At 42.9% G+C, this 20,217-nt stretch overlaps 1 protein-coding gene across 1 annotated transcript in view; it reads right to left on the reverse strand.

The window, feature by feature from the left end:
• The window catches only part of Ccdc170 (coiled-coil domain containing 170), a 74,852-nt gene that overhangs the window by 51,413 nt on the left and 3,222 nt on the right, over nt 1-20,217 (reverse strand). The window contains exons 3-5 of the mRNA XM_045158470.1: nt 17,738-17,994; nt 12,653-12,797; nt 4,500-4,685 (exon numbers count right to left, since the gene is read on the reverse strand). Of these exons, the coding sequence (XP_045014405.1) occupies nt 4,500-4,685; nt 12,653-12,797; nt 17,738-17,994 (588 nt within the window). The remainder of the gene's footprint in view (nt 1-4,499; nt 4,686-12,652; nt 12,798-17,737; nt 17,995-20,217) is intronic.

The raw sequence follows: 20,217 nt of genomic DNA on the forward strand, positions 1-20,217 counted from the left end.
TACCACCTCTGATGTGATAGCTAATCCCACAGTGATGTCCAGCCCAGGTTCAACTCCCGAACCTCCCGTGAAAATCAGATTCAAAAAGTGACGCAAGTATCTGGGGTTCATTTGCAATGGCAAGAGTCCCTGGAAAACACACACACACACACACACACACACACACACACACACACACACGCATGTGAAAATACATGATTTTTTTTTCCAGGCTGGGAAGATGGCTCAACAGTTAAATATGCTTGCTTGTAAAGCCTGTTGGCCCAGGTTCAACCTCCCAAGGCCCATGTAAAGCCAGATGTATCAAAGTGGCACATGCATCTGTTGTTTGTTTTTAGTGACAAGAGGTTCTGGCATGTCCTCTCTTTCTCTGTCCCCAACCCCAAAAAAAAAATAAATAAATGTATTTTAAAAATAAATAAATTTTACTGTACCTTTACGCTAAAGAGATTGGAGCCAGTTGTAGTGACACATACCTAAGATACCAGCCCTTGGAAGGCTGAGGACCGCCACAAATTTGAGACCAACCTGGGCTACTTAGTGAGCACAGTGGCTACATAGAAAGACACAGAGAGAGAGAGAGAGAGAGAGAGAGAGAGAGAGAGAGAGAGAGAGAGGGATAAACCATCTTCTTTCTAATGTGATGAAATTTAAAATACGTAGCTGTGCCGGAGAGATGGCTTAGCAGTTAAGGCGCTTACCTGCAAAGCCTGAGAACCCAGGTTTGATTCTCCAGAACCCATGTAAGCCAGAAACACATGGTAGTGCATGCATCTGGAGTTCATTTGCAGTGCCTAGAGGCCCTGGCCTGGCCATTCTCTCTCTCTCTCTCATAAGTAACTAAATAAAAATAAATTATTTAGCCGGGCGTGGTGGCACACATCTTTAATCCCAGCACTCAGGAGGCAGAGGTAGGAGGATTGCCATGAGTTTGAGGCCACCCTGAGACTACATAGTGAATTCCAGGTCAGCCTGGGCTAGAGTGAGACCCTACCTCGAAAAACCAAAAGAGTAAATAAATAAATAAATAATTTAAAATGTATAGCCTTTTTTTTTTTTTTTTTTTTTCGAGGTAGGGTCTCACTCTGGCTCAGGCTGACCTGGAATTCACTATGTAGTCTCAGGGTGGCCTCGAACTCATGGCAATCCTCCTACTTCTGCTTCCCAAGTGCTGGGGTTAAAGGCGTGCATCACCACGCCTGGCTTTTAAAATGTATAGTTTTTATTTTAAAATATTCTTGCAAAAAAAATTCAAACTAAGCCAGGTGTATTGGTACGTGCCTTTAATCCCAGCACTAGTGAGGCAGAGCTACCCCTCGCAGCCAAGATGCCTCAGATAAATGTTGACAACAATGACATTGTCTTTGCTTTCCTCTAACACTGAAGTTTCAGGGGAGGAAAACCAATGGAAAGAGATGTTGTTGCAGGAAGTTGGAAACAACTCAAAACTATAAACGTTGTAGGCAAGTGTCCTTAACCACTGAGCCATCTCTTCAGCTCCCAGTGTTTATAGTTTTGAGATGCACAAAGTGGCACATGAGTCTGGAGCTCACCGGCAGTGGCAGGAGGTCCTGGTGTACCCACTGTCTCTCTGTCTGCCTCTTTCTCTCTGTATCTCTCTAATAAATAATAAAATGAAACATAGAAGTAAACTACTTTTAAAAACTATTATCATTGTTGTGGCTCACCATCTGCCCGATGGTTAGCACTGTAGACAGAAAGGCACAAGAAAGACACTTCATACATCAACCCCACACCAGTCTGATCAGCCAGACCACCTGGCCTTTCTCCCTCCAGGAACCGCTCTCGGCACACCAGCCGTGACCTAACAGGAAACTTGATCTCCGCTACTAGAGTCACAGTACTTTGACTGACTGATTGCACCAGCCCAGTTTTGCAAATGTATCATCATTGCTAATCTAATAACGAGTTCCTTTGTCACAATTTAAAAACGTAATTAAGGATTACATACTGTTAACTACATGGTATGAATTCTCATGCTCAAACAAGTTCTAGCTAGCTGGGAAAGATCAGTCAACTCATGGCATAAATAGTTCACAATTAAGAATCACCGTTGGGCTGTGGAAATGGTTTAGTGGTTAAGGAGTTTGCCTGCAAAGCCTAAGGACCCCAGTTCAATTCCCCAGGACCCACTTAAGCCAGCTGCACAAGGGGGTACATGCATCTGGAGCTCGTTTGCAGTAGCTAGAGGCCTTGGCATGCCCATTCTCTCTTTCACTCTATCTGCCTCTCTCTCTTTCTCTCTCAAATAAATAAATAAGTAAATTTTAAAGATTTACAGTCAAAATCCCTCAAAATTACAGCATCCACATATTTGTTCCAGCAAGTCTTCTAGGATTTCGTTCTATGTGACATATGAAAAATATGTAAAAGTATTTATAGTGGCCTTATTCATAACAATGTATAGTATATTGTCATTGTGTTAAGAATAAACACCAGGAAGAGAAAGGAAGGGAGGAGGATACTTAATAGGTTGATATTGTATATATGTAATTACAATGATTGTAATGGGGAGGTAATATGAGGGAGAATGGAATTTCAAATGGGAAAGTGTGGGGGTGGGGAGGGAGGGAATTACCATGGGATATATTTTATAATCATGGAAAATGCTAATAAAAATTAAAAAAAAAGAATAAACACCATATGTGTGTGTGTGTGTGTATGTATATGTGTGTGTGTGTGTGTGTGTGTGTATATATATATATGACACATTCTTTTATGGATTGTATGTATACATGTGCCTAGGATACTTCCAGAAGGATATATAAGAAATTGTAACAAGTTTCCTTTGAGGAGAAGTGAATGACTGGGGTGAGAGAAGAGAGGAAGGTTTTGCAGTGAATAGCTTTTATACATTTAGAATTTTGCATCTTGCAAACTTACTTGCAATTCATTCAAAATCTGCAAATGATGGGGTTGGGACCCCAACTGGAAGAGCTCCTGCCCCCACCGCAGAGCCAGCCCTGGCACAAGCTCCACCAGCCTCAGACCTGACCTCAGATGCAGCCCCAGAGCAGGTCTTGGCTCACCAGGGAGATGTCTTGGATGTCCATCACCTCCAGTTTCTTTCTGGGTTTTGGGACAAGGTATCGCTACGTAGCCCAGGCTTGCCTGTAATTCTGTGATCCTCTCTGCCTTAACTTGTCAAGGGCAAAGATGACGGGGTGGTGACGGGGATAATCATTCTTACATGTGCTAGGAAATCACGCTGAACATGTGTTCCTTACTTTATTTTGCCTAAATCAGGATATTTATGCAAAGTTCTTTTAACATGTTGTACCTATCTCGTATTTTGTGGCTTACCCTTTTGCTGGATGAATAAGGTGTTGGTAAAAATTATGGGGCTGGGAGATGGCTCAGTGGTTAAAGATGCTTGCTTGAAAAGCCTGCCAGCCTGGTTTCAAATTCCCAACCATTCACATAAAGACAGCCACAAAATGTGACACAGCATATGGTTTGCATTTGCAGCAGCAAAAGACCTTGGTGCACCCACCCACACACACACACACACACACACACACACATAAGTATGAGCAAATAAATGTGCACATGTATTTTAATCAAAAACTTAAATTTAGCCAAGCGTGGTGGTGCACACCTTTAATCCCAGCACTCAGGAGGCAGAGGTAGGCGGATCGCTGAGAGTTCGAAGCAGCCCTGAGACAATATAGTAAATTCCAGGTCAGCCTGAGCCAGAATGAGACCCTACCTCAAAAAAAACCTTACATTTATGCTACATGTGGTGGCACACGCCTTTAATCCCAGCACTCAGGAGACACAGGTAGGAGGATCGCTGTGAGTTCAAAACCATCCTGAGACTACAGAGTGAATTCCAGGTTCACCTGGGCTTAGAGCAAAACCCCACCGTGAAAAACAAAACAAAACAAAAAACTGGTTCTTTGGTATTTCAAAGGAGAAAGGGTAGCGGGGAGGGAGGGAATTAACATGGGATATTTTTTTATAATCATGGAAAATGTTAATAAAAATTTAAAAAAAAAACTGGTTCTTTGACAGTGTTAACAAAATTTTACCTAAACTGATGAAGAAAAAAATAGTGACTACCCAAATCACTAGAATAAGAAAATAAACTGGGTGTGGTGGTGCACACTTTTAATCCCAGCACTCAGGAGGCAGAGGTAGGAGAACTGCTGTGAGTTCAAGACCATCCTGAGACGACAGAGTGAATTCCAAGTCAGCCTGGGCTAGAGTGAGACCCCACCTTAAAAGAAACTTAAATTTATAAAATATCTGTATGCCCTAACCAAAGGAAGTGATCTTCTCTAAAAATTACTTACCTTCAAGTATTTTATATTGTTTCCAGTTAGAAAAAAATATATACAAAATGAGCATAATATTTTATATATAATATATCTCAAATGGCCTACTCCACATTGCTCCACCCGTCCTCAGAGAGCAGCGGCCCTTTAAAATCAGGTCCCTAGTCCAGCGTGCTGCCCTGACATCCAGCTCTGTCATACCCGCTTCAGCTTGTCTTTCTCCTCCGTGCAGGAAGCAGCTCTTGTCTGCTCGGTCTTGACTTCCGACGCCAGCCTCATGATCGTCTCTCTGTTAGCTTTTGCTTCCATCTCATGGACGTTTATAGTCTCTTCAAGAGTAACAATTTGTCCTTTCATGAGTGTGTTTTCCTTGCACAGCTCTCTAAGCTGAAGAGAAAGCAATGGTAGCTATCATTTAAAAAAAAAAAAAAATTTATCAACAATTCCATCCATGTTCTCTAAGCAAGTCATGGTCTATGAGCCCAGTGAGGGTGCAATCCTAAGACACCAATAAAAGCACTGTTCCTACAGAGTTGCAGAAGCCACGTTTTCAAACGCAGTCTCTAAACACAGTTAGTCATAGGCTCAGCAGTCAAATGAAAAATCATTCATGGGCTGGAGAGATGGCTTAGCGGTTAAGGCGCATGCCTGTGAAGCCTAAGGACCCAGGATCGATTCTCAACATCCCATGTAAGCCAGATGGTGGCACATGCATCTGGAGTTCGTTTGCAGTGGCTAGAGGCCCTGGTGTGCCCATTCTCACCTCACCCTCTCTTCCCGCTCTCTGTCTCAAATAAATAAATAAATAAATAAACAAACAAATAAAATTTTTCATTCATAAGAGCCAAAGGAAGGGTACCACTCCTTACAATGCAACTGTCCAGACAGAAATTGGCTTTGATATCCATGACCTTGCAGTGCCTAGCAACACCTTCACAAGGAGGAAAAGACAAAGACATCAAAATAAAAGAGAGACTAATGGAGAGAGGGAGGGGATACGATGGAGAGTGGAGTTGTGAAGGGAAAGAGAGGGAGGGAATTATCATGGTTTATTTTCTGTAAGTACAGAAGTTGTCAATAAAAAAAAATTAAGTTAAAAGTAGACCCTGGCATGTTGGCACATGCCTTTAATCCCAGTACTTGGGAGGCAGAGGTAGGAGGATCATCATGAGTTCAAGGCCACCCTGAGACTACATAGAGAATTCCAGGTCACCCTGAGCTAGTGAGACCCTACCTTGAAAAAAATCACTGAAGCAGACCAAAAATGAACCCAACATGGCTCAGGGAAATTTTGCGGAAGAGGGGGCGGAAAGAATGTCAGAGCCACATGTTGGGTCAGGATATGCAGAGACATTTATCGTACCAATAACTGTGGGCTAACTCCGCAATGCACGACCCATATACCCCAACAAGGAGGGGACAACGGGGAGAGGGTAAGTCACGGATAAGCCTAATAATGGTACCAAACTGCCTGTATTTGCTGAATAGAAAACTAATAAAAAAAAAATTCAAAAAGCCAGATGTGGTAGTGCACGTCTTTAATCCCAGCACTTGGGAGGCAGAAGTAGGAAGACTGCGAGTTGGAGGCCACCCTGAGATTACATAGTGAATTCCAGGTCAACCTGGACTACAGTGAGACCCTACCTCAAAAACAAAACAACAACAATAAAAATTTTAAAAAAGCTGTCTAACTGTAGAAGCATATAGGAAAGACCTTCAGAGAATTCCCTAAGCAGTGGGTACATTCATGGCTAGGTTTTGAGGTTTCTGTGTTGTATATTAGAATTATTAACTGATCACACTTGTAAGATTTGCAAGGGGGGCAGGAAATAAAACCAGGTTGGCTCCTGGCCCTGAAGGCACTCACCATACAGAGAGTCTCACTCAACAGGGCCATGATGATGCCTGTGGCAAAATTTTGAACCATGGGCTGGAGAGATGGCTTAGCAGTTAAGCTCTTGCCTGTGAAGCTTAAGGACCCCGGTTCGAGGCTCGGTTCCCCAGGACCCACGTTAGCCAGATGCACAAGGGGACGCACGTGTCTGGAGTTCATTTGCAGTGGCTGGAGGCCCTGGCGTGCCCATTCTCTCTCTATATATATATCTGCCTCTTTCTCTCTCTGTCTGTCGCTCTCAAATAAATAAATAACAATGAACAAAAAAATTTTTTTAAAAATTTTGAAACCTCACATGGCAAGGTCAATGTTTCTTTTATGGCCACCTGTGTAAGTGAAACACCTCTACCAGGCTTGTACCACTGCAGACACAGTGCCCCCCCAAACACTCTTCCTCACACCCCCAAGCTCACACCCCTTGGTCAGTCTACCTGAGCCAGCTTCCCACATCCCTGACCTGCCTCATGCTGTATCCTGCCCCCAGGTGTTTGTCTTCGCTGCACCATTTACAAGGTGACATGATGTACTAGTTAGTTATTTTTATTCATTTATTTGAGAGCGGGAAAGAGGCAGAGTGAGAGAGAGGAGAGAGAGAGAGAATGGGCATACCAGGGCTTCCAGCCACTGCAAATGAACTCCAGATGTATGCGTCACTTTGTGCATCTGGCTTATGTGGATACTAGGGAATCAAACTGAGGTCCTTTGGCTTTGCAGGCAAGCGCCTTAACCCCTAAGCCATCTCTCCAGCCCCTAGTTACTTATTGATGTGACCACTACCTGACAGGAAGTTGTGATGGTTTGAATCGGGAAATGTTCCCCTCCCCCATAGGTTCATGTGTTTTGAATACTTGGTCCTCAAGTGGCGGCGATGCTGTGGAGGCCTCGGAAAGTGGAGCCTTGCTAGAGGAGGTGTGTCACGGGGGGCGGGCTCTGGGGTCACACAGCCAGCTCCACACCCAGTACTCAGACTACTTCCTTCCTGCTGCTGTGGAGACACACACCCAGCTGGCTATCAGTTCATGCTGTGGTCTCCCTACCATCATGAGATGTCCCATTGAAAACGTAAGCCAGAATAAGATCCTTTCTTCCATATGTTGTCACAGCAACAAGAAGGTAACCAACAGGGAAGCAATGGGTCTAATACAAATTACAGTTTTGTGTCAGGGTAGCAGGAGACTGGCTGGTCACATCCAACCACAATCAGGAAACAAAAAAAGACGAACAGGAAGTGGAGACAGGCTATAAAACGCAAGGCCCATCCCTAGCGACCTGCTTCTTCCAGCAAGGGTCCACCACCTAAAGCCTCCACAACCTTCACAAATAGCACCACCAGAGGGAGACCAAGTGTTCAAACACAGGAGCCTCTGGGGAACATCTCACATTCAAAGCACAGCAGATATTAGACAGTTATTTATCATCTCTTTGCCATCTTGACACCCCCTCCCCATTGGGAGGCCGAGGTAGAAGGATCACCATGAGTTCAAGGCCACCCTGAGTCTACATAGTAAATTCCAGGTCAGCCTGGACTAAAGCAAGATCCTACCTCGAAGAACCAAAAAACAAAAATTTATTTGGGGTGTCTCCCTTACACTGTGAGTCATTGGAAGTGCATGTGCAATTTGGTCCCATTTCTAAGAGAAACGCTTGCTGGAGCTGGAGCAGTGATCAACACATAAGACCTCTCTGACTGCCTTTTTTCTTTTTTTTCGAGGTAAAGTTTCAAAAGCATTCGCCTGGGCTGGAGAGATGGCTTAGCCGTTAAGCGCTTGCCTGTGAAGCCTAAGGACCCCGGTTCGAGGCTCGGTTCCCCAGGTCCCACGTTAGCCAGATGCACAAGGGGGTGCACGCGTCTGGAGTTCGTTTGCAGAGGCTGGAAGCCCTGGCGCGCCCATTCTCTCTCTCTCCCTCTGTCTTTCTCTCTGTGTCTGTTGCTCTCAAATAAAAAATAAATAAAAATATTTTTTTTAAAAAAAGCATTCACCCGAAAGCATTCGCCCCCACACCCCGCTGGCTGGCTTTTTAGACAAAAGCACCTGCACGGATTGGGGTGCTGCAACTCCAGAGTTCTACTATCTGTTCTGAAATCCAGGTTCCACTCTCTTTTAGGTATGGTGAAGCCAACAGGTCCGAAGAGAACTGCTGCCGTGGGAGGGATTCAGAACCCACAGCTCCTCTCCGCAGGGCCGCGTGGAGAAGCCCGGGGCCGCGAGCAGGCAGAAGAGCTAAGCAGACACGAAGCTTTCGGCGGCTTCAGTGGGAAGCGATGGGCAAGACGGAGTAAGTGGTTTTAGGATCGTCTTGTAAGGATAATTGCCGTGGCCCTGGGGGGAGGGGTTGTCTAGAACTGTCATCTGGCTCTGATGTAAATAGAGTCACAGGACAGTGGCCAGGAGAGTCCAGTCTGGGAGGTGGCTGACCAGTAGGCTCTGGATGCATTTGTCTGCATGTAAAAACCGCTCCCCAGTGACCATCCACCATCTCCACACGTCAGCTGATACCGGGAGACACTGGGGACACTCCCAGTCAGTAAAGGCCGGACAGCAATATATTAGGAATACAAAATATTAAGGAGCATGATTAATGCAGGAGAAACTCCAAGATTAGACCTGGGTGGTTGTCTCTGATGAAGGAAAGAACGTCACAAAGACAGAGCTTCTGAATTTTCTTTCTCTCTCTTCACCCGATGGCTTGAAAGGTGATCCCCTAAACCACGCTGAAAAGGTGAACTCCCGCAGAGGGACTCCTGGTGCCCCGTTAGCCCAGATGAGGAGGCACATCCAGCACCCTGCAGGCACCAGGCAGAGACTCTGGTCCTCACTAAGTTGGGAGAACACTGGAGAAACTGACTAGCAGGAAACTGAGAAGTGGCTGTGTAAATGGCTGCGTGACCAGGCGTGGTGGTGCACACCTTTAACCTCAGCGCTCAGGAGGCCACGGTAAGAGGATCGCTGTGAGTCTGAAGCCACCCTGAGACTCCATAGTGAATTCCATGTCAGCCTGGGCTACAGTGAGACCCTACCTCAAAAAAAAACAAAAAATAAAGCTGTGTAAGAAGATGGAAAGGCTTCCAGTGTTCACCCATTGGAGGAATTAATGCTACCTATATAACTGAAAGTGATCTACAGACTCAATGCAATCTCCATCAGAACTCCAAGTGCATTCTTCATAGAACTAGACAAAGCAATCCTTAGCAGAGAGAACAAAGCTAGCTGTGTCAAAATACCCCAGCTCAAGTTAGACTACTCAGCAACAGTAGCAAAAACAGCATTGAACCAGCACAAAAACTGACATGTAGACCCAGAAATAAACCTACATAATTACAGACACCAGGTTTTTGACAAAGGTGTGAAAAGGCATACACTGGAAAAAAGGTAACCTGTTCAACAAATGCTGGTGGGAAAAATGAATTTCCACTTGTAAAGGCATGAACTTGAGCACTGGAGAGATGGCTTAAAGGTTAAGCACTTGCCTGTGAAGCCTAAGGACCTTGGTTCAAGGCTTGATTCCTCAGGATCCACGTAAGCCAGACGCACAAGGAGGCATATGCGTCTGAAGTTCATTTGTAGTGGCTGGAGGCCCTGGCATGTCCATTCTCTATCTGCTTCTTTCTCTCTCTATTGTTCTCAAATAAACAAATAAAAATACACAAAACCCGGGCATGCAGTAAGCAATTCTCTTAATGTTCATACCATTATATTAATGCTACTCTCACTTTTGGTTAGAGAACTTTCTCATTTCAGATGGCAGTGATCTTGGGATGACTCAGAAGTCACCATGGTGCTGAGAAGTGACAGAAGAGTTCTCAGCACTGAAATATCTCTATCACACCTTCCAAGGCTCAGGGTCCATTGTGGAAGAAATGGCAGAAAGAATGTAAGAGGCAAAAGAAATATAGGACTGTTTACAGTGCACTTTTCCATACACAAAATGGCCTGGATATCCATGACCTCACAGTGCCTGATACTGACTAAACAAGACCATCATAATAGGAGAAAAGCTGATGACATCAAAATAAAAGAGAGACTAATTGAGAGGGGGAGGAGATATGAAGGAGAGTGGAGTTTCAAAAGTGAAAGTAGAGGGAGGGAGGGAATTACCATGAGATATTGTTTACAATCATGGAAGTTGTCAATAAAAAGAAAGAAAAATCAATAATTTAAAAAAAAAAAAAAAGCTGGGCATGGTGGCACATGCCATGAATCCCAGCACTCGGGAAGCAGAGGGAGGAGGATCACCAAGAGCTTGAGGCCATCCTGAGACTACATAGTGAATTCCAGGTCATCCTGGGCTAGAGTGAGACCCTACCTTAAAAAAGCAAAAATAAATAAATAAATACACACAAGAAATTGCCAGCTCCAGGTTCAGGGAGAGATCTTATGTCAAGCCAACAAGGCAGAAGAGCAATAGACAAGGACATCCACTGTCTTCCTTGTCCTCCAACCTGTGTGCACAGGCACGTTCAGCTACATACACATATGCACATACACACCCATCACACACACACAAAAAACAGAAACATGAAACTAGATCTATATCTCTCACCCTGCACAAAAAATAAAATAACTCAAACATGGATCAAATGCCTTAATGTAAGACCTGAAGCTAAAAAACTGCTAAAGGAACACATAGAAAAGACACTTCAAGGTAGACGCATAGGCAAGGAACTTCTCTGAATCACTCTAGTTGTACAGGAAGAAATAATAACAAGAATTGATGAATGAAATTACAAGAAATGAAAAAGCTTCTACATTGGAAAGAAAAGTCAGAGTGAAGATAGTCTAGCAAGTACACATTAGGCAGAGAATTAACATTCAGGATATAAAAAGAATTTCCCTGGCCTGGCATGGAGGCACATGCTTTTAATCCCAGCAACCAGGGGGCAGAGGTATTGTTGTGTGTTCAAGGTTAGCCTTGAGACCACATAGTGATTTCCAGGTCAACTTGGGCTAGAGTGAGACCCTACTGTGAAAAAAACAAAAAAGAACCGCCCTGAATTTCTTCAACATCTCTTCTATATATGATCATATTGTGTTAAAACCCATGATCTTGTATGCCACCCTAAAAAAAGTGCTGTGTGGATATCTGTCAGGAAGCAAGGGCACAAAAGGTTTATGAATAAACAAAGATTCTCTAATGAAAAACCATGGGCCAAGTGAACAATTCAGTTAATACCATTAATTTCTGTCTTAACGTTAATCTAACAATAAATACAACCTTTATTTCTTTAGTTTTAATCCAAAATTTAAATGTACTTCAAAACTAATCTTCAATAAGTATGCCCAAAATGACACTTAATTGATTTTGAATATGTGTTTCTAATTAAAAGAAAAAACCCAAGCCAGGCATGATGGCACACACCTTTAATCCCCGCACTCTGGGAGGCAGAGGTAAGGGAATCACAAGAATTCAAGGCCACCCTGAGACTACATAGTGAATTCCAGGTCAGCCTGGGCTAGAGTAAAACCCTACCTTGAAAATTCAAAAAAAAAAAAAAAAACACCTACAAACACACCACAAAGATGAATAATTAATTGACAATCTAAATCATTTTAAAGTAACCCCTTTTAGAAACCAGTTAGTCTCACCCTGGAGTGGTAGCACACACCTTTAATCGCAGCACTCAAGAGGCAGAGGTAAGAGGATCGCCATGAGTTTGAGGCCACCCTGAGACTCCATAGTGAATTCCAAGTCAGCCTGGGATAGAGCAAGACCCTACTTCATAAAACAAAAAAATAGGGCTAGAAAGATGGCTAAGTGGTTAAGGTGTTTGCCTACAAAGCCAAAGGACTCAGGTTCAATTCCCAGGACCCACATAAACAAGATGCACATAGTAACACATGCATCTGGAATTCATTTGCAGCAGCTGAAGGCCCTGGTACACCCATTCTCTCTCTCTCTCTCTCTCTCTCTCTCTCTCTCTCTCTCTCTTTCTCTCTCTCTCTCTATCTCCCTCTTTCTTTCTATCTCTCTCAAACAAATAAAATGGAATAAGGTTTAAAAAAACTTTTAGCCGGGCATGGTGGCACACCTTTAATCCTAGCACTCAGGAGACAGAGGTAGGAGGATTGCTGTGAGTTCGAGACTACCCTGAGACTACATAGTGAATTCCAGATCAGCCTGAGCCAAAGTGAGACCCTACCTCAAAAAAACAAAAAACAAAAAAACAAAAAAAATTTAAGATACTAATGAATAAATCCTTCGTTAATAGCATTTACCTAACCTTGAAAACCCAAAATAAATAAATAAGAAGAAAGAAAGCAACTAATTAATTTCAAATCATGCCAGGAAAGATCTTAGAACTGAGGGCTAGAGAGGTGAGTAAGTCCCAGGTCGCACTGTTAATTAATACTGCCCTAGGGATATTGTCCTGGTCCCCTGCCACCTCCAGATTCAATCATAGTGCTTCTTCCATGTCACATGTCAGAATGATCCACAGTCTCTTTAATCTGCATGCAAAAACCTTTAAAATTAAGTCTTCATCCGATGGCTCTGCATGCTTCTTATCTAGACCCAAGCAGTGGCAAAGCTGAATTCGAAACTCCTCGTGCCTCCTGAGATTCTCCGAGGCTTGCTTCATGGTCTCCTCATTTTCCTTTGAACAGTTTCTATCGAGCAAATAACAAAATAAATCAAGGTTTAGCACCCGTAGATAACATTTATTAAACCAAGTCAAAACTTCAGGTCTCTGTAGGAAATAACTGTCATTTTCCGTACAACACAGTCTCTCAGGCACAGGGCAAATTATTGTCAACCAGGCCTTGCGAGAGAAGGAGAAATGTCGAGGCAATTTCACTGCCCCTGTGCTTTGCAGAAATGTAGATAAATCCTCACAGTGTCTAGACCTAGTAACAGGCGGGGAGAAGGATCTTTGGCTTCTGTCTTCAACCACTGGGATCTGCCGAAGTGAAAGCAGCTGTCTGGAGCACACTGGGACCCCTTGCCATGTGTGGGGTTGCAATCCACAGTCCCTGGGGCCTCACAGGGAAGGAGAACGCCATCATATTATCGCTAGTGGACCAATCTTCATTTGATTTTTATTTTTTAACTATTTTCATTTATGTATTTGAACAGAGAGAAAGCAGCAGACGAGGAGAAAATATAGGCACTCTAGGGCCTCCAGCCACTGTAAACTAACTCCAGATGCATGTGCCACTTTGTGCATCTGGTTTGATGTGGGTACTGGGGAATTGAACTGGGTCATCAGGCTTTGCAAACAAGTGCCTTTAATTACTGAGCCATCTCTCCAGCCCTTTGTTTTATTTTTTTAATGTATTTTTATTTGTTTGTTTAAGAGAGAGAGAATGGGCATGCCAGGGCCTCTGGCTACTGCAAACAAACTCCAGATGCATGCGCCCCCTTATACATCTGGTTTACATGGGTACTGGGGAATCAAACCAAGGTCCTATTTTTCTTTTTAAATAATTAAGACACTCAATCTAGGGTATTTTGTCATGGCAACTGGAGCAGACAGTCACTGTACACTGCATAGAACAGCCTGAGCCATTTCTACCCAGCTGGGACTTTTTTGTTGTTGTTGTTTATTTATTTATTTGACAGCAACAGACAGAGAGAGAGAAAGAGGCAGAGAGAGAGAGAGAGAGAAAGAATGGGCACGCCAGGGCCTCCAGCCACTGCAAATGAACTCCAGATGCATGCGCCCCCTTGTGCATCTGGCTAACATGGGTCCTGGGTAATTGAGCCTCAAACCAGGGTCCTTAGGCTTCACAGGCATGTGCTTAACCACTAAGCCATCTCTCCAGCCCGGGACTTTTTTATACATTTTTATTTACTTAGTTGAGAGAGAAAGAGGCAGAGAGAGAGAGAACATGGGCACACCAGGGCCTCCAGCCACTGAAAATGAATTCCAGATGCTTGGGCCCCCTTGTGCATCTGGCTGATGTGGGTCCTGGGGAATCGAGCCTTGAACCAGGGTCCTTAGGCTTCACAGGCAAGCGCTTAACTGCTAAGCCATTTCTCCAGCCCCCCAAGGTCCTATTTTTAAATGTTATAAACATTATACATTGGCCTATAGGGGTCCTAGTTCATGGGCAAGCAAAAGTATAATATATTTACATATATGTTTATATAGGTGCCTATATGCAGCGGGAGATGTTCCACCTTTGGCAGGGCTCAGTCACCACCCAAGCTTATGGTGGGAAGTCACCCAGAATCCTTAAGAGTATTAGAATTGACTAGTAAAGAAAAATCAGGAGATTTGTGATCTGTAGGACGTGTGTGGAAATATCATGGTCCATTTGTAATGTCTTAAATGCTAAGAGGTCATCAAAAAAAATTGACATACTTTAGAGGCAAATTAGAATCGTTTCAGTAATTTAGTATCACTTTTTTAAAATCCTACACAAGAAACATGATTATTGCTTTTTCTTTTACCCAATGTTGAATGTTTACTACAAATTTCTGAATCTATTCAAAGATTTAAAAGCATGTAATTGCATAGACTCAAAAGCATATCTTATTTCCATTTAGAAAAATGTGTAACAATAAAGGACTAACACTGATGTGTCCCTGCCTTTTGTCCCCATAAGAGGCACAATAAACACTATGTCTATGATAGATTGGCATATATATGATCCTGCACATTAGGCCCAAGGTTTCAATCATACTTCTCCATTTTAAAGGTCTCCAAAATGTATATCCACATCTATTTGCATCTTATCTGACTCAACAAAGTTTCAGGACTCTATCCTAAGGAAATCTCAACAAAAAAATGGAAAAATATGAGTGTTCATGCATGTCCATGACAGCTTGTTCATGGTAAATATGTTATTTAATATGTTTATTTATTTATTTGTGAGGAGAGAGAGAGAATGGGCATGCCAGGGCCTCTAGCCACTGCAAATGAACTCCAGATGCATGCACCACTTTGTTCCTCTGGCTTGACGTGGGTCTTGGGAAAATGAACCTAAGCTGGGAAGCTTTGCATGCAAGTGCCTTTAACCTCTACGCCATCTTCCCAGTCTTATGGGAAATATTTTAAAGCAAACAAACTAAGTGGTCATAAGAATTAGTTGAGTACATTAAGCTATTTCAGGCAATGGAGATTGCTTAGTGGTTAAGGCACTTGCCTGTGAAGCCTAAGGACCCAGGGTTGATTTCCTAGTAGCCAGATGCACAAAGTGGCACATCCATCTGGAGTTCATTTGCAAGGACTAGAGGCCCTGATACACCCAGTCTCTCTCTTCTCTCTCTCTCTCTCTCTCCCTCTCTCTCTCTCTCTCTCTCTCTCTCTCGCTCGCTCTCTCTCTCTCTTTCTCTATCTCCTTTTTATTTCTCTCTTCCTCTTTCTTTTTTTTTTAATTTTTTTTTATTTATTTATTTGAGAGCGACTGACACAGAGAGAAAGACAGATAGAGGGAGAGAGAGAGAATGGGCGTGCCAGGGCTTCCAACCTCTGCAAACGAACTCCAGACGCGTGCGCCCCCTTGTGCATCTGGCTAACGTGGGACCTGGGGAACCGAGCCTCGAACCGGGGTCCTTAGGCTTCACAGGCAAGCGCTTAACCGCTAAGCCATCTCTCCAGCCCTCTCTCTTCCTCTTTCAAATAAATAAAATAAAATAATAAAAATAAATAAATAAAAACAAAAAATATGGATTCCTTTAAGACAAGCTCTCAGGAAGTAAAGGAAGAAGGCTCATGAGTTTGAGGCCATCCTGGGCTACATAGAGATATTGTCTCAAAACAAACAAAAAAGTTAAGCAGTTCTGTAGGTAGAAAGAGACAAAGGCTGGAGCTGGGAGTTCTTGTTAATTTTTGAAATATGGGATAGATAAAGTAAAAATCAGCTACTTTATTAATGAGGATATTTAAAGCTAGGCACAGTGCAACATGCCCATAATTCCAATGTGCATGAGGTGGAGTCAGCCTGAGCTCCAGACCAACACCCTGTCTCAAAAAGGAAATTAACAACTGGAGAAATGGCTTAATGGTTAGGGTGCTTGCCTGTGAAGCCTGAGGGCCCATGTTCAACTCTCCAGATCCCATGTAAGTCAGACGCACAGGGTGACGCAAGTGCACAAGGCGGCACACATACAAGATGCTACACACGTTTGGAGTTCAATCACAGTGGCCAGAGGCCCTGGCACACCAGTACACATTCTCTGTCTCTGTCTCTCTCTCTCTCTCATATAAAAAAAATACTAAATGGAAATTAAGGCATACATGGAATTTTTTGTTATTCATTTTTGTTTTTTAAGGTAGGCTCTCACTCTAGCCCAAGCTGACCTGGAATTCACTCTGTAGACTCAGTCTGGCCTTGAACACATGGCGATCCTCCCACCTCAGCCTCATGAGTGCTGGAATTAAAGACATGTGCCATCACGCCCGGCTTATATATGGATTTTTTTTTTTTTTTCTAAATAGGATCTCACTCTAGTCCAGACTGAAGTACCTGGAGTTCACTATGTAGTCTCGGGGTGGCCTCGAACTCATAGCAATTCTCCTAGCTCTGCCTCCCTAGTGCTGGGATTAAAGGTGTGCGCCACCATGCCTGGCTTTATATATGGAATTTTTAAAATACATTTTAGAAGTAACCAGATCCCAATATTGTTTCAATGTGTCAGAACTAATTTTGAAAAAACAAAATACCTAAGTTTCAGGCTGGAGAGATGGCTCACTGGTTTAAGGTGCTTGCATGAAATGCCTAATGATCTGGGTTTGATGCCCCAGTACCCACTTTAGTACCCATGTAAAGCCAGATCCACAAAGTGGTGCATGCACCTGGAGTTTATATGCAGTGACTAGAGGCCCTGGTGCACCCATTCTGATTTGTTCTCTCACTCTCTCTCTCTCTCTCTCTCTCTCTCTCTGTCTCTCCCTCTCTTTCTCTGTCTCTCTATCTCTCTCTCCTTGCAAATAAATAAATAAAATATTACTAAAAAAAACCTAAGTTTCATGAGTTCTGTATAAATTAGTAATACATAAAAAACTGTTCAGGGTGGTCTGGTATTTTTATAGCTAGTTTCTGAATAAATGCACTCCTCTGTGGGCTTCCCTGACACCTCAGAGAAACTTCTATTTAGAGGAAATTGCCCCATTGTACTTATAACAAGCCTTCAGCAATGGGGCCTAACCAAGGTTGGAACCACACTGCGTTCACTGAGATATCTGATAACATTGAGAAATGAGCTTGATAAAAGTTTTTATGGGCTGGAGGGATAGTTTAGCCGTTAAGGTGCATGCCTGTGAAGCCTAAGAACCCAGGTTCTATTCCTCAGGGCCCATGTAAGCCAGATGCACAAGGTGACACATGTGTCTGGAGTTCATTTGCAGTGGCTGGAGGCCCTGGCATGCCCATTCGCTCTCTTGCTCTCCTTCTCTCTGTCTCAAATAAATAAATAAATTTTGAAAACAGTTTTTAAGACTTCAACAATATTTGAGATCAATGAGTTGTTCTTTGTGTTTTTTTTTTCAAATTCAGTTTCAGGACCAAATAATGAGAAATATTCAAAGCCCATTCGTGACAAACATTGGCAATGAAGCCAGCATAACCACTAATGAAAGTGGGAAGCATTGCAGCTCCCTTACTTTAATTCCTCGTCGAGTTCTGTGATACTTTTCATCAGTTCCTGGTTCTCCCTCATGGCAGTGTGGGCGGTGACTTCCATTCTGTTTTGAGAAGCAGAGAGCACCACTGACTCTTCCTCAAGCTCCTGAATTCGGCATCTCATAGAGGTGATGAGAGACGATTTCCTGGCATCATTTTCTTTGTAGCTCTCCATTTCAGCCTTCAGCTCCTGGCAGTAAACTTCTTTAGAAAGAATTTTGGTGCGGAGGTCTTGCAGCTAGCATGAAATGAGGTTTTAAAAGGGGTGAAGTGGGCTGGAGGGATGGCTTAGCATGTCTGTGAAGCCTAAGGACCCTGGTTCGATTCTCCAGGTCCCACATAAGCCAGATGCACATGGTAGCACATGCGTCTGGAGTTCATTTGCAATGGCTAGAGGCCTTGGCATGCCCATTCTCACTCTCTATCTCTCTCCTCTCTCAATAAGTAAAACTTAAAATTAAAAAATAAAAATAAAGTGTGAACAGAAAAGTTAACAATGAAGTACCTATATTAAAAAAAATGGGGGGCTATGGAGCTAAATAGAGAGTTCTCAAAGGAAGAAATATGAATGGCATATAAGCATCTAAAAAAATGTTCTACGTCACTAGTCATCAGGGAAATGCAGATTAAAACTACATTGAGATTCCATCTCACTCCTGTCAGATTGGCCACCATCATGAAAACAAATGATCATAAATGTTGGCGGGGATGTGGAAAAAAAGGAACCCTTCTACACTGCTGGTGGGAATGCAATCTGGTCCAGCCATTGTGGAAAACAGTGTGGAGGTTCCTAAAACAGCTAAACATTGATCTACCATATGACCCAGCTATAGCACTCCTAGGCATATATCCAAAGGACTCATCTCATTTCCTTAGAAGTACATGCTCAACCATGTTTATTGCTGCTCAGTTTATAATAGCTGGGAAATGGAACCAGCCTAGATGTCCCTCAACAGATGAGTGGATAATGAAGATGTGGCACATTTATACAATGGAGTTCTACTCAGCGGTAAAGAAAAATGAAGTTATGAATTTGCAGAAAAATGGATGGACCTGGAAAGTATTATACTAAGTGAGGTAACCCAGGCCCAGAAAGCCAAGCGCCACATGTTCTCTCTCATATGTGGATCCTAGCTACAGATGATTGGGCTTCTGTGTGAGAATGAAAATACTTAGTAGCAGAGGCCAGTAAGGTAAAAAGGAGACATAAAGGGTAGAGAAAGGAAGGGAGGAGGATACTTAATAGGTTGATATTGTATATATGTAATTACAATGATTGTAATGGGGAGGTAATATGATGGAGAATGGAATTTCAAATGGGAAAGTGTGGGGGTGGGGAGGGAGGGAATTACCATGGGATATATTTTATAATCATGGAAAATGTTAATAAAAATTTTTAAAAAATGGGGGGCTGTAGATGGCTTAATGGTTAAGATGCTTGCCTATACCCACATAAGCCAGATGCATGAGGTGGATGTATCTGGAGTTTGTTTGCAGCAACTAGAGGTCCTGGCACACTCATTCATTCTCACTCTCTCTCACTCTCAAATAAATAAATTAATAAATAAATAAATAAAAATGTTTTAAAAAACTAAAACCATAATTTAAATGCTTATTCTTTTATACCTAACTTAATCCAATTTCATCCTCTTTTTCTCGCATTTGGCTCTTTGTTAACAAAGTGCAGTGTCTGAATAACACTAGTCATCATCTGTCATTTCCAAAAACCAGTTGAGCAATGCCTTAGGTTGATCTTATTCCACCCCAAAAAAGCTTCTGATGGGCACTGTAAAAATCAATCAAAGGCCAGGTGTGGTGGTGCACGCCTTTAATCCCAGCACTCAGGAGACAGAGGTAGGAGGATTGCCGTGAGTTCAAGGCCACCCTGAGACTCCATAGTGAATTCCAGGTCAGCCTGGGCTACAGTGAGACTATACTTGAAAAAAAATCAAATATTTTGCAATTACGATCCAATTTTCTCTATCAGAATTGCTGCTTTTGCAACTGATAGTCATTCAAGCCACACTGTTTGTGATTTCATGGCCACAGCCATTTCCCAAGTCAAGTATTTCAACATCTCACTATACTTTTCCCTCTTGTATTCTGGACCAAAATTATAGGTGATTAAAAAATATTATTCAGATTTCTGGGAGGAAAATATGAGCCCAGCAGAAACTCTCTAAGTCGCTTCTTGTCAGGTATTTGTTCACAAGAACAAGAAAGATGATACAAAAGGAATTCAGAGGGCTAGAGAGGTGGCTCAACATTTAAAGGTGCTTGCTTGCAAAGCCAGATAGCCCTGGTTCAATTCTCCAGTACCCACATAAGCCAAATGCACAAAATGGCTCATAACTCTGCAAACAAACTGCAGATACATGCACCTCTTATGCGCATGTGAAGCATTGCATGCTTGCATCACTGTGTGTCTGGCTTATGTGGGACCTGGAGATTCTAAATTGAG

The sequence above is a fragment of the Jaculus jaculus genome, chromosome 9, assembly GCF_020740685.1.
Source record: "Jaculus jaculus isolate mJacJac1 chromosome 9, mJacJac1.mat.Y.cur, whole genome shotgun sequence".
Lineage (NCBI taxonomy): Eukaryota > Metazoa > Chordata > Mammalia > Rodentia > Dipodidae > Jaculus > Jaculus jaculus.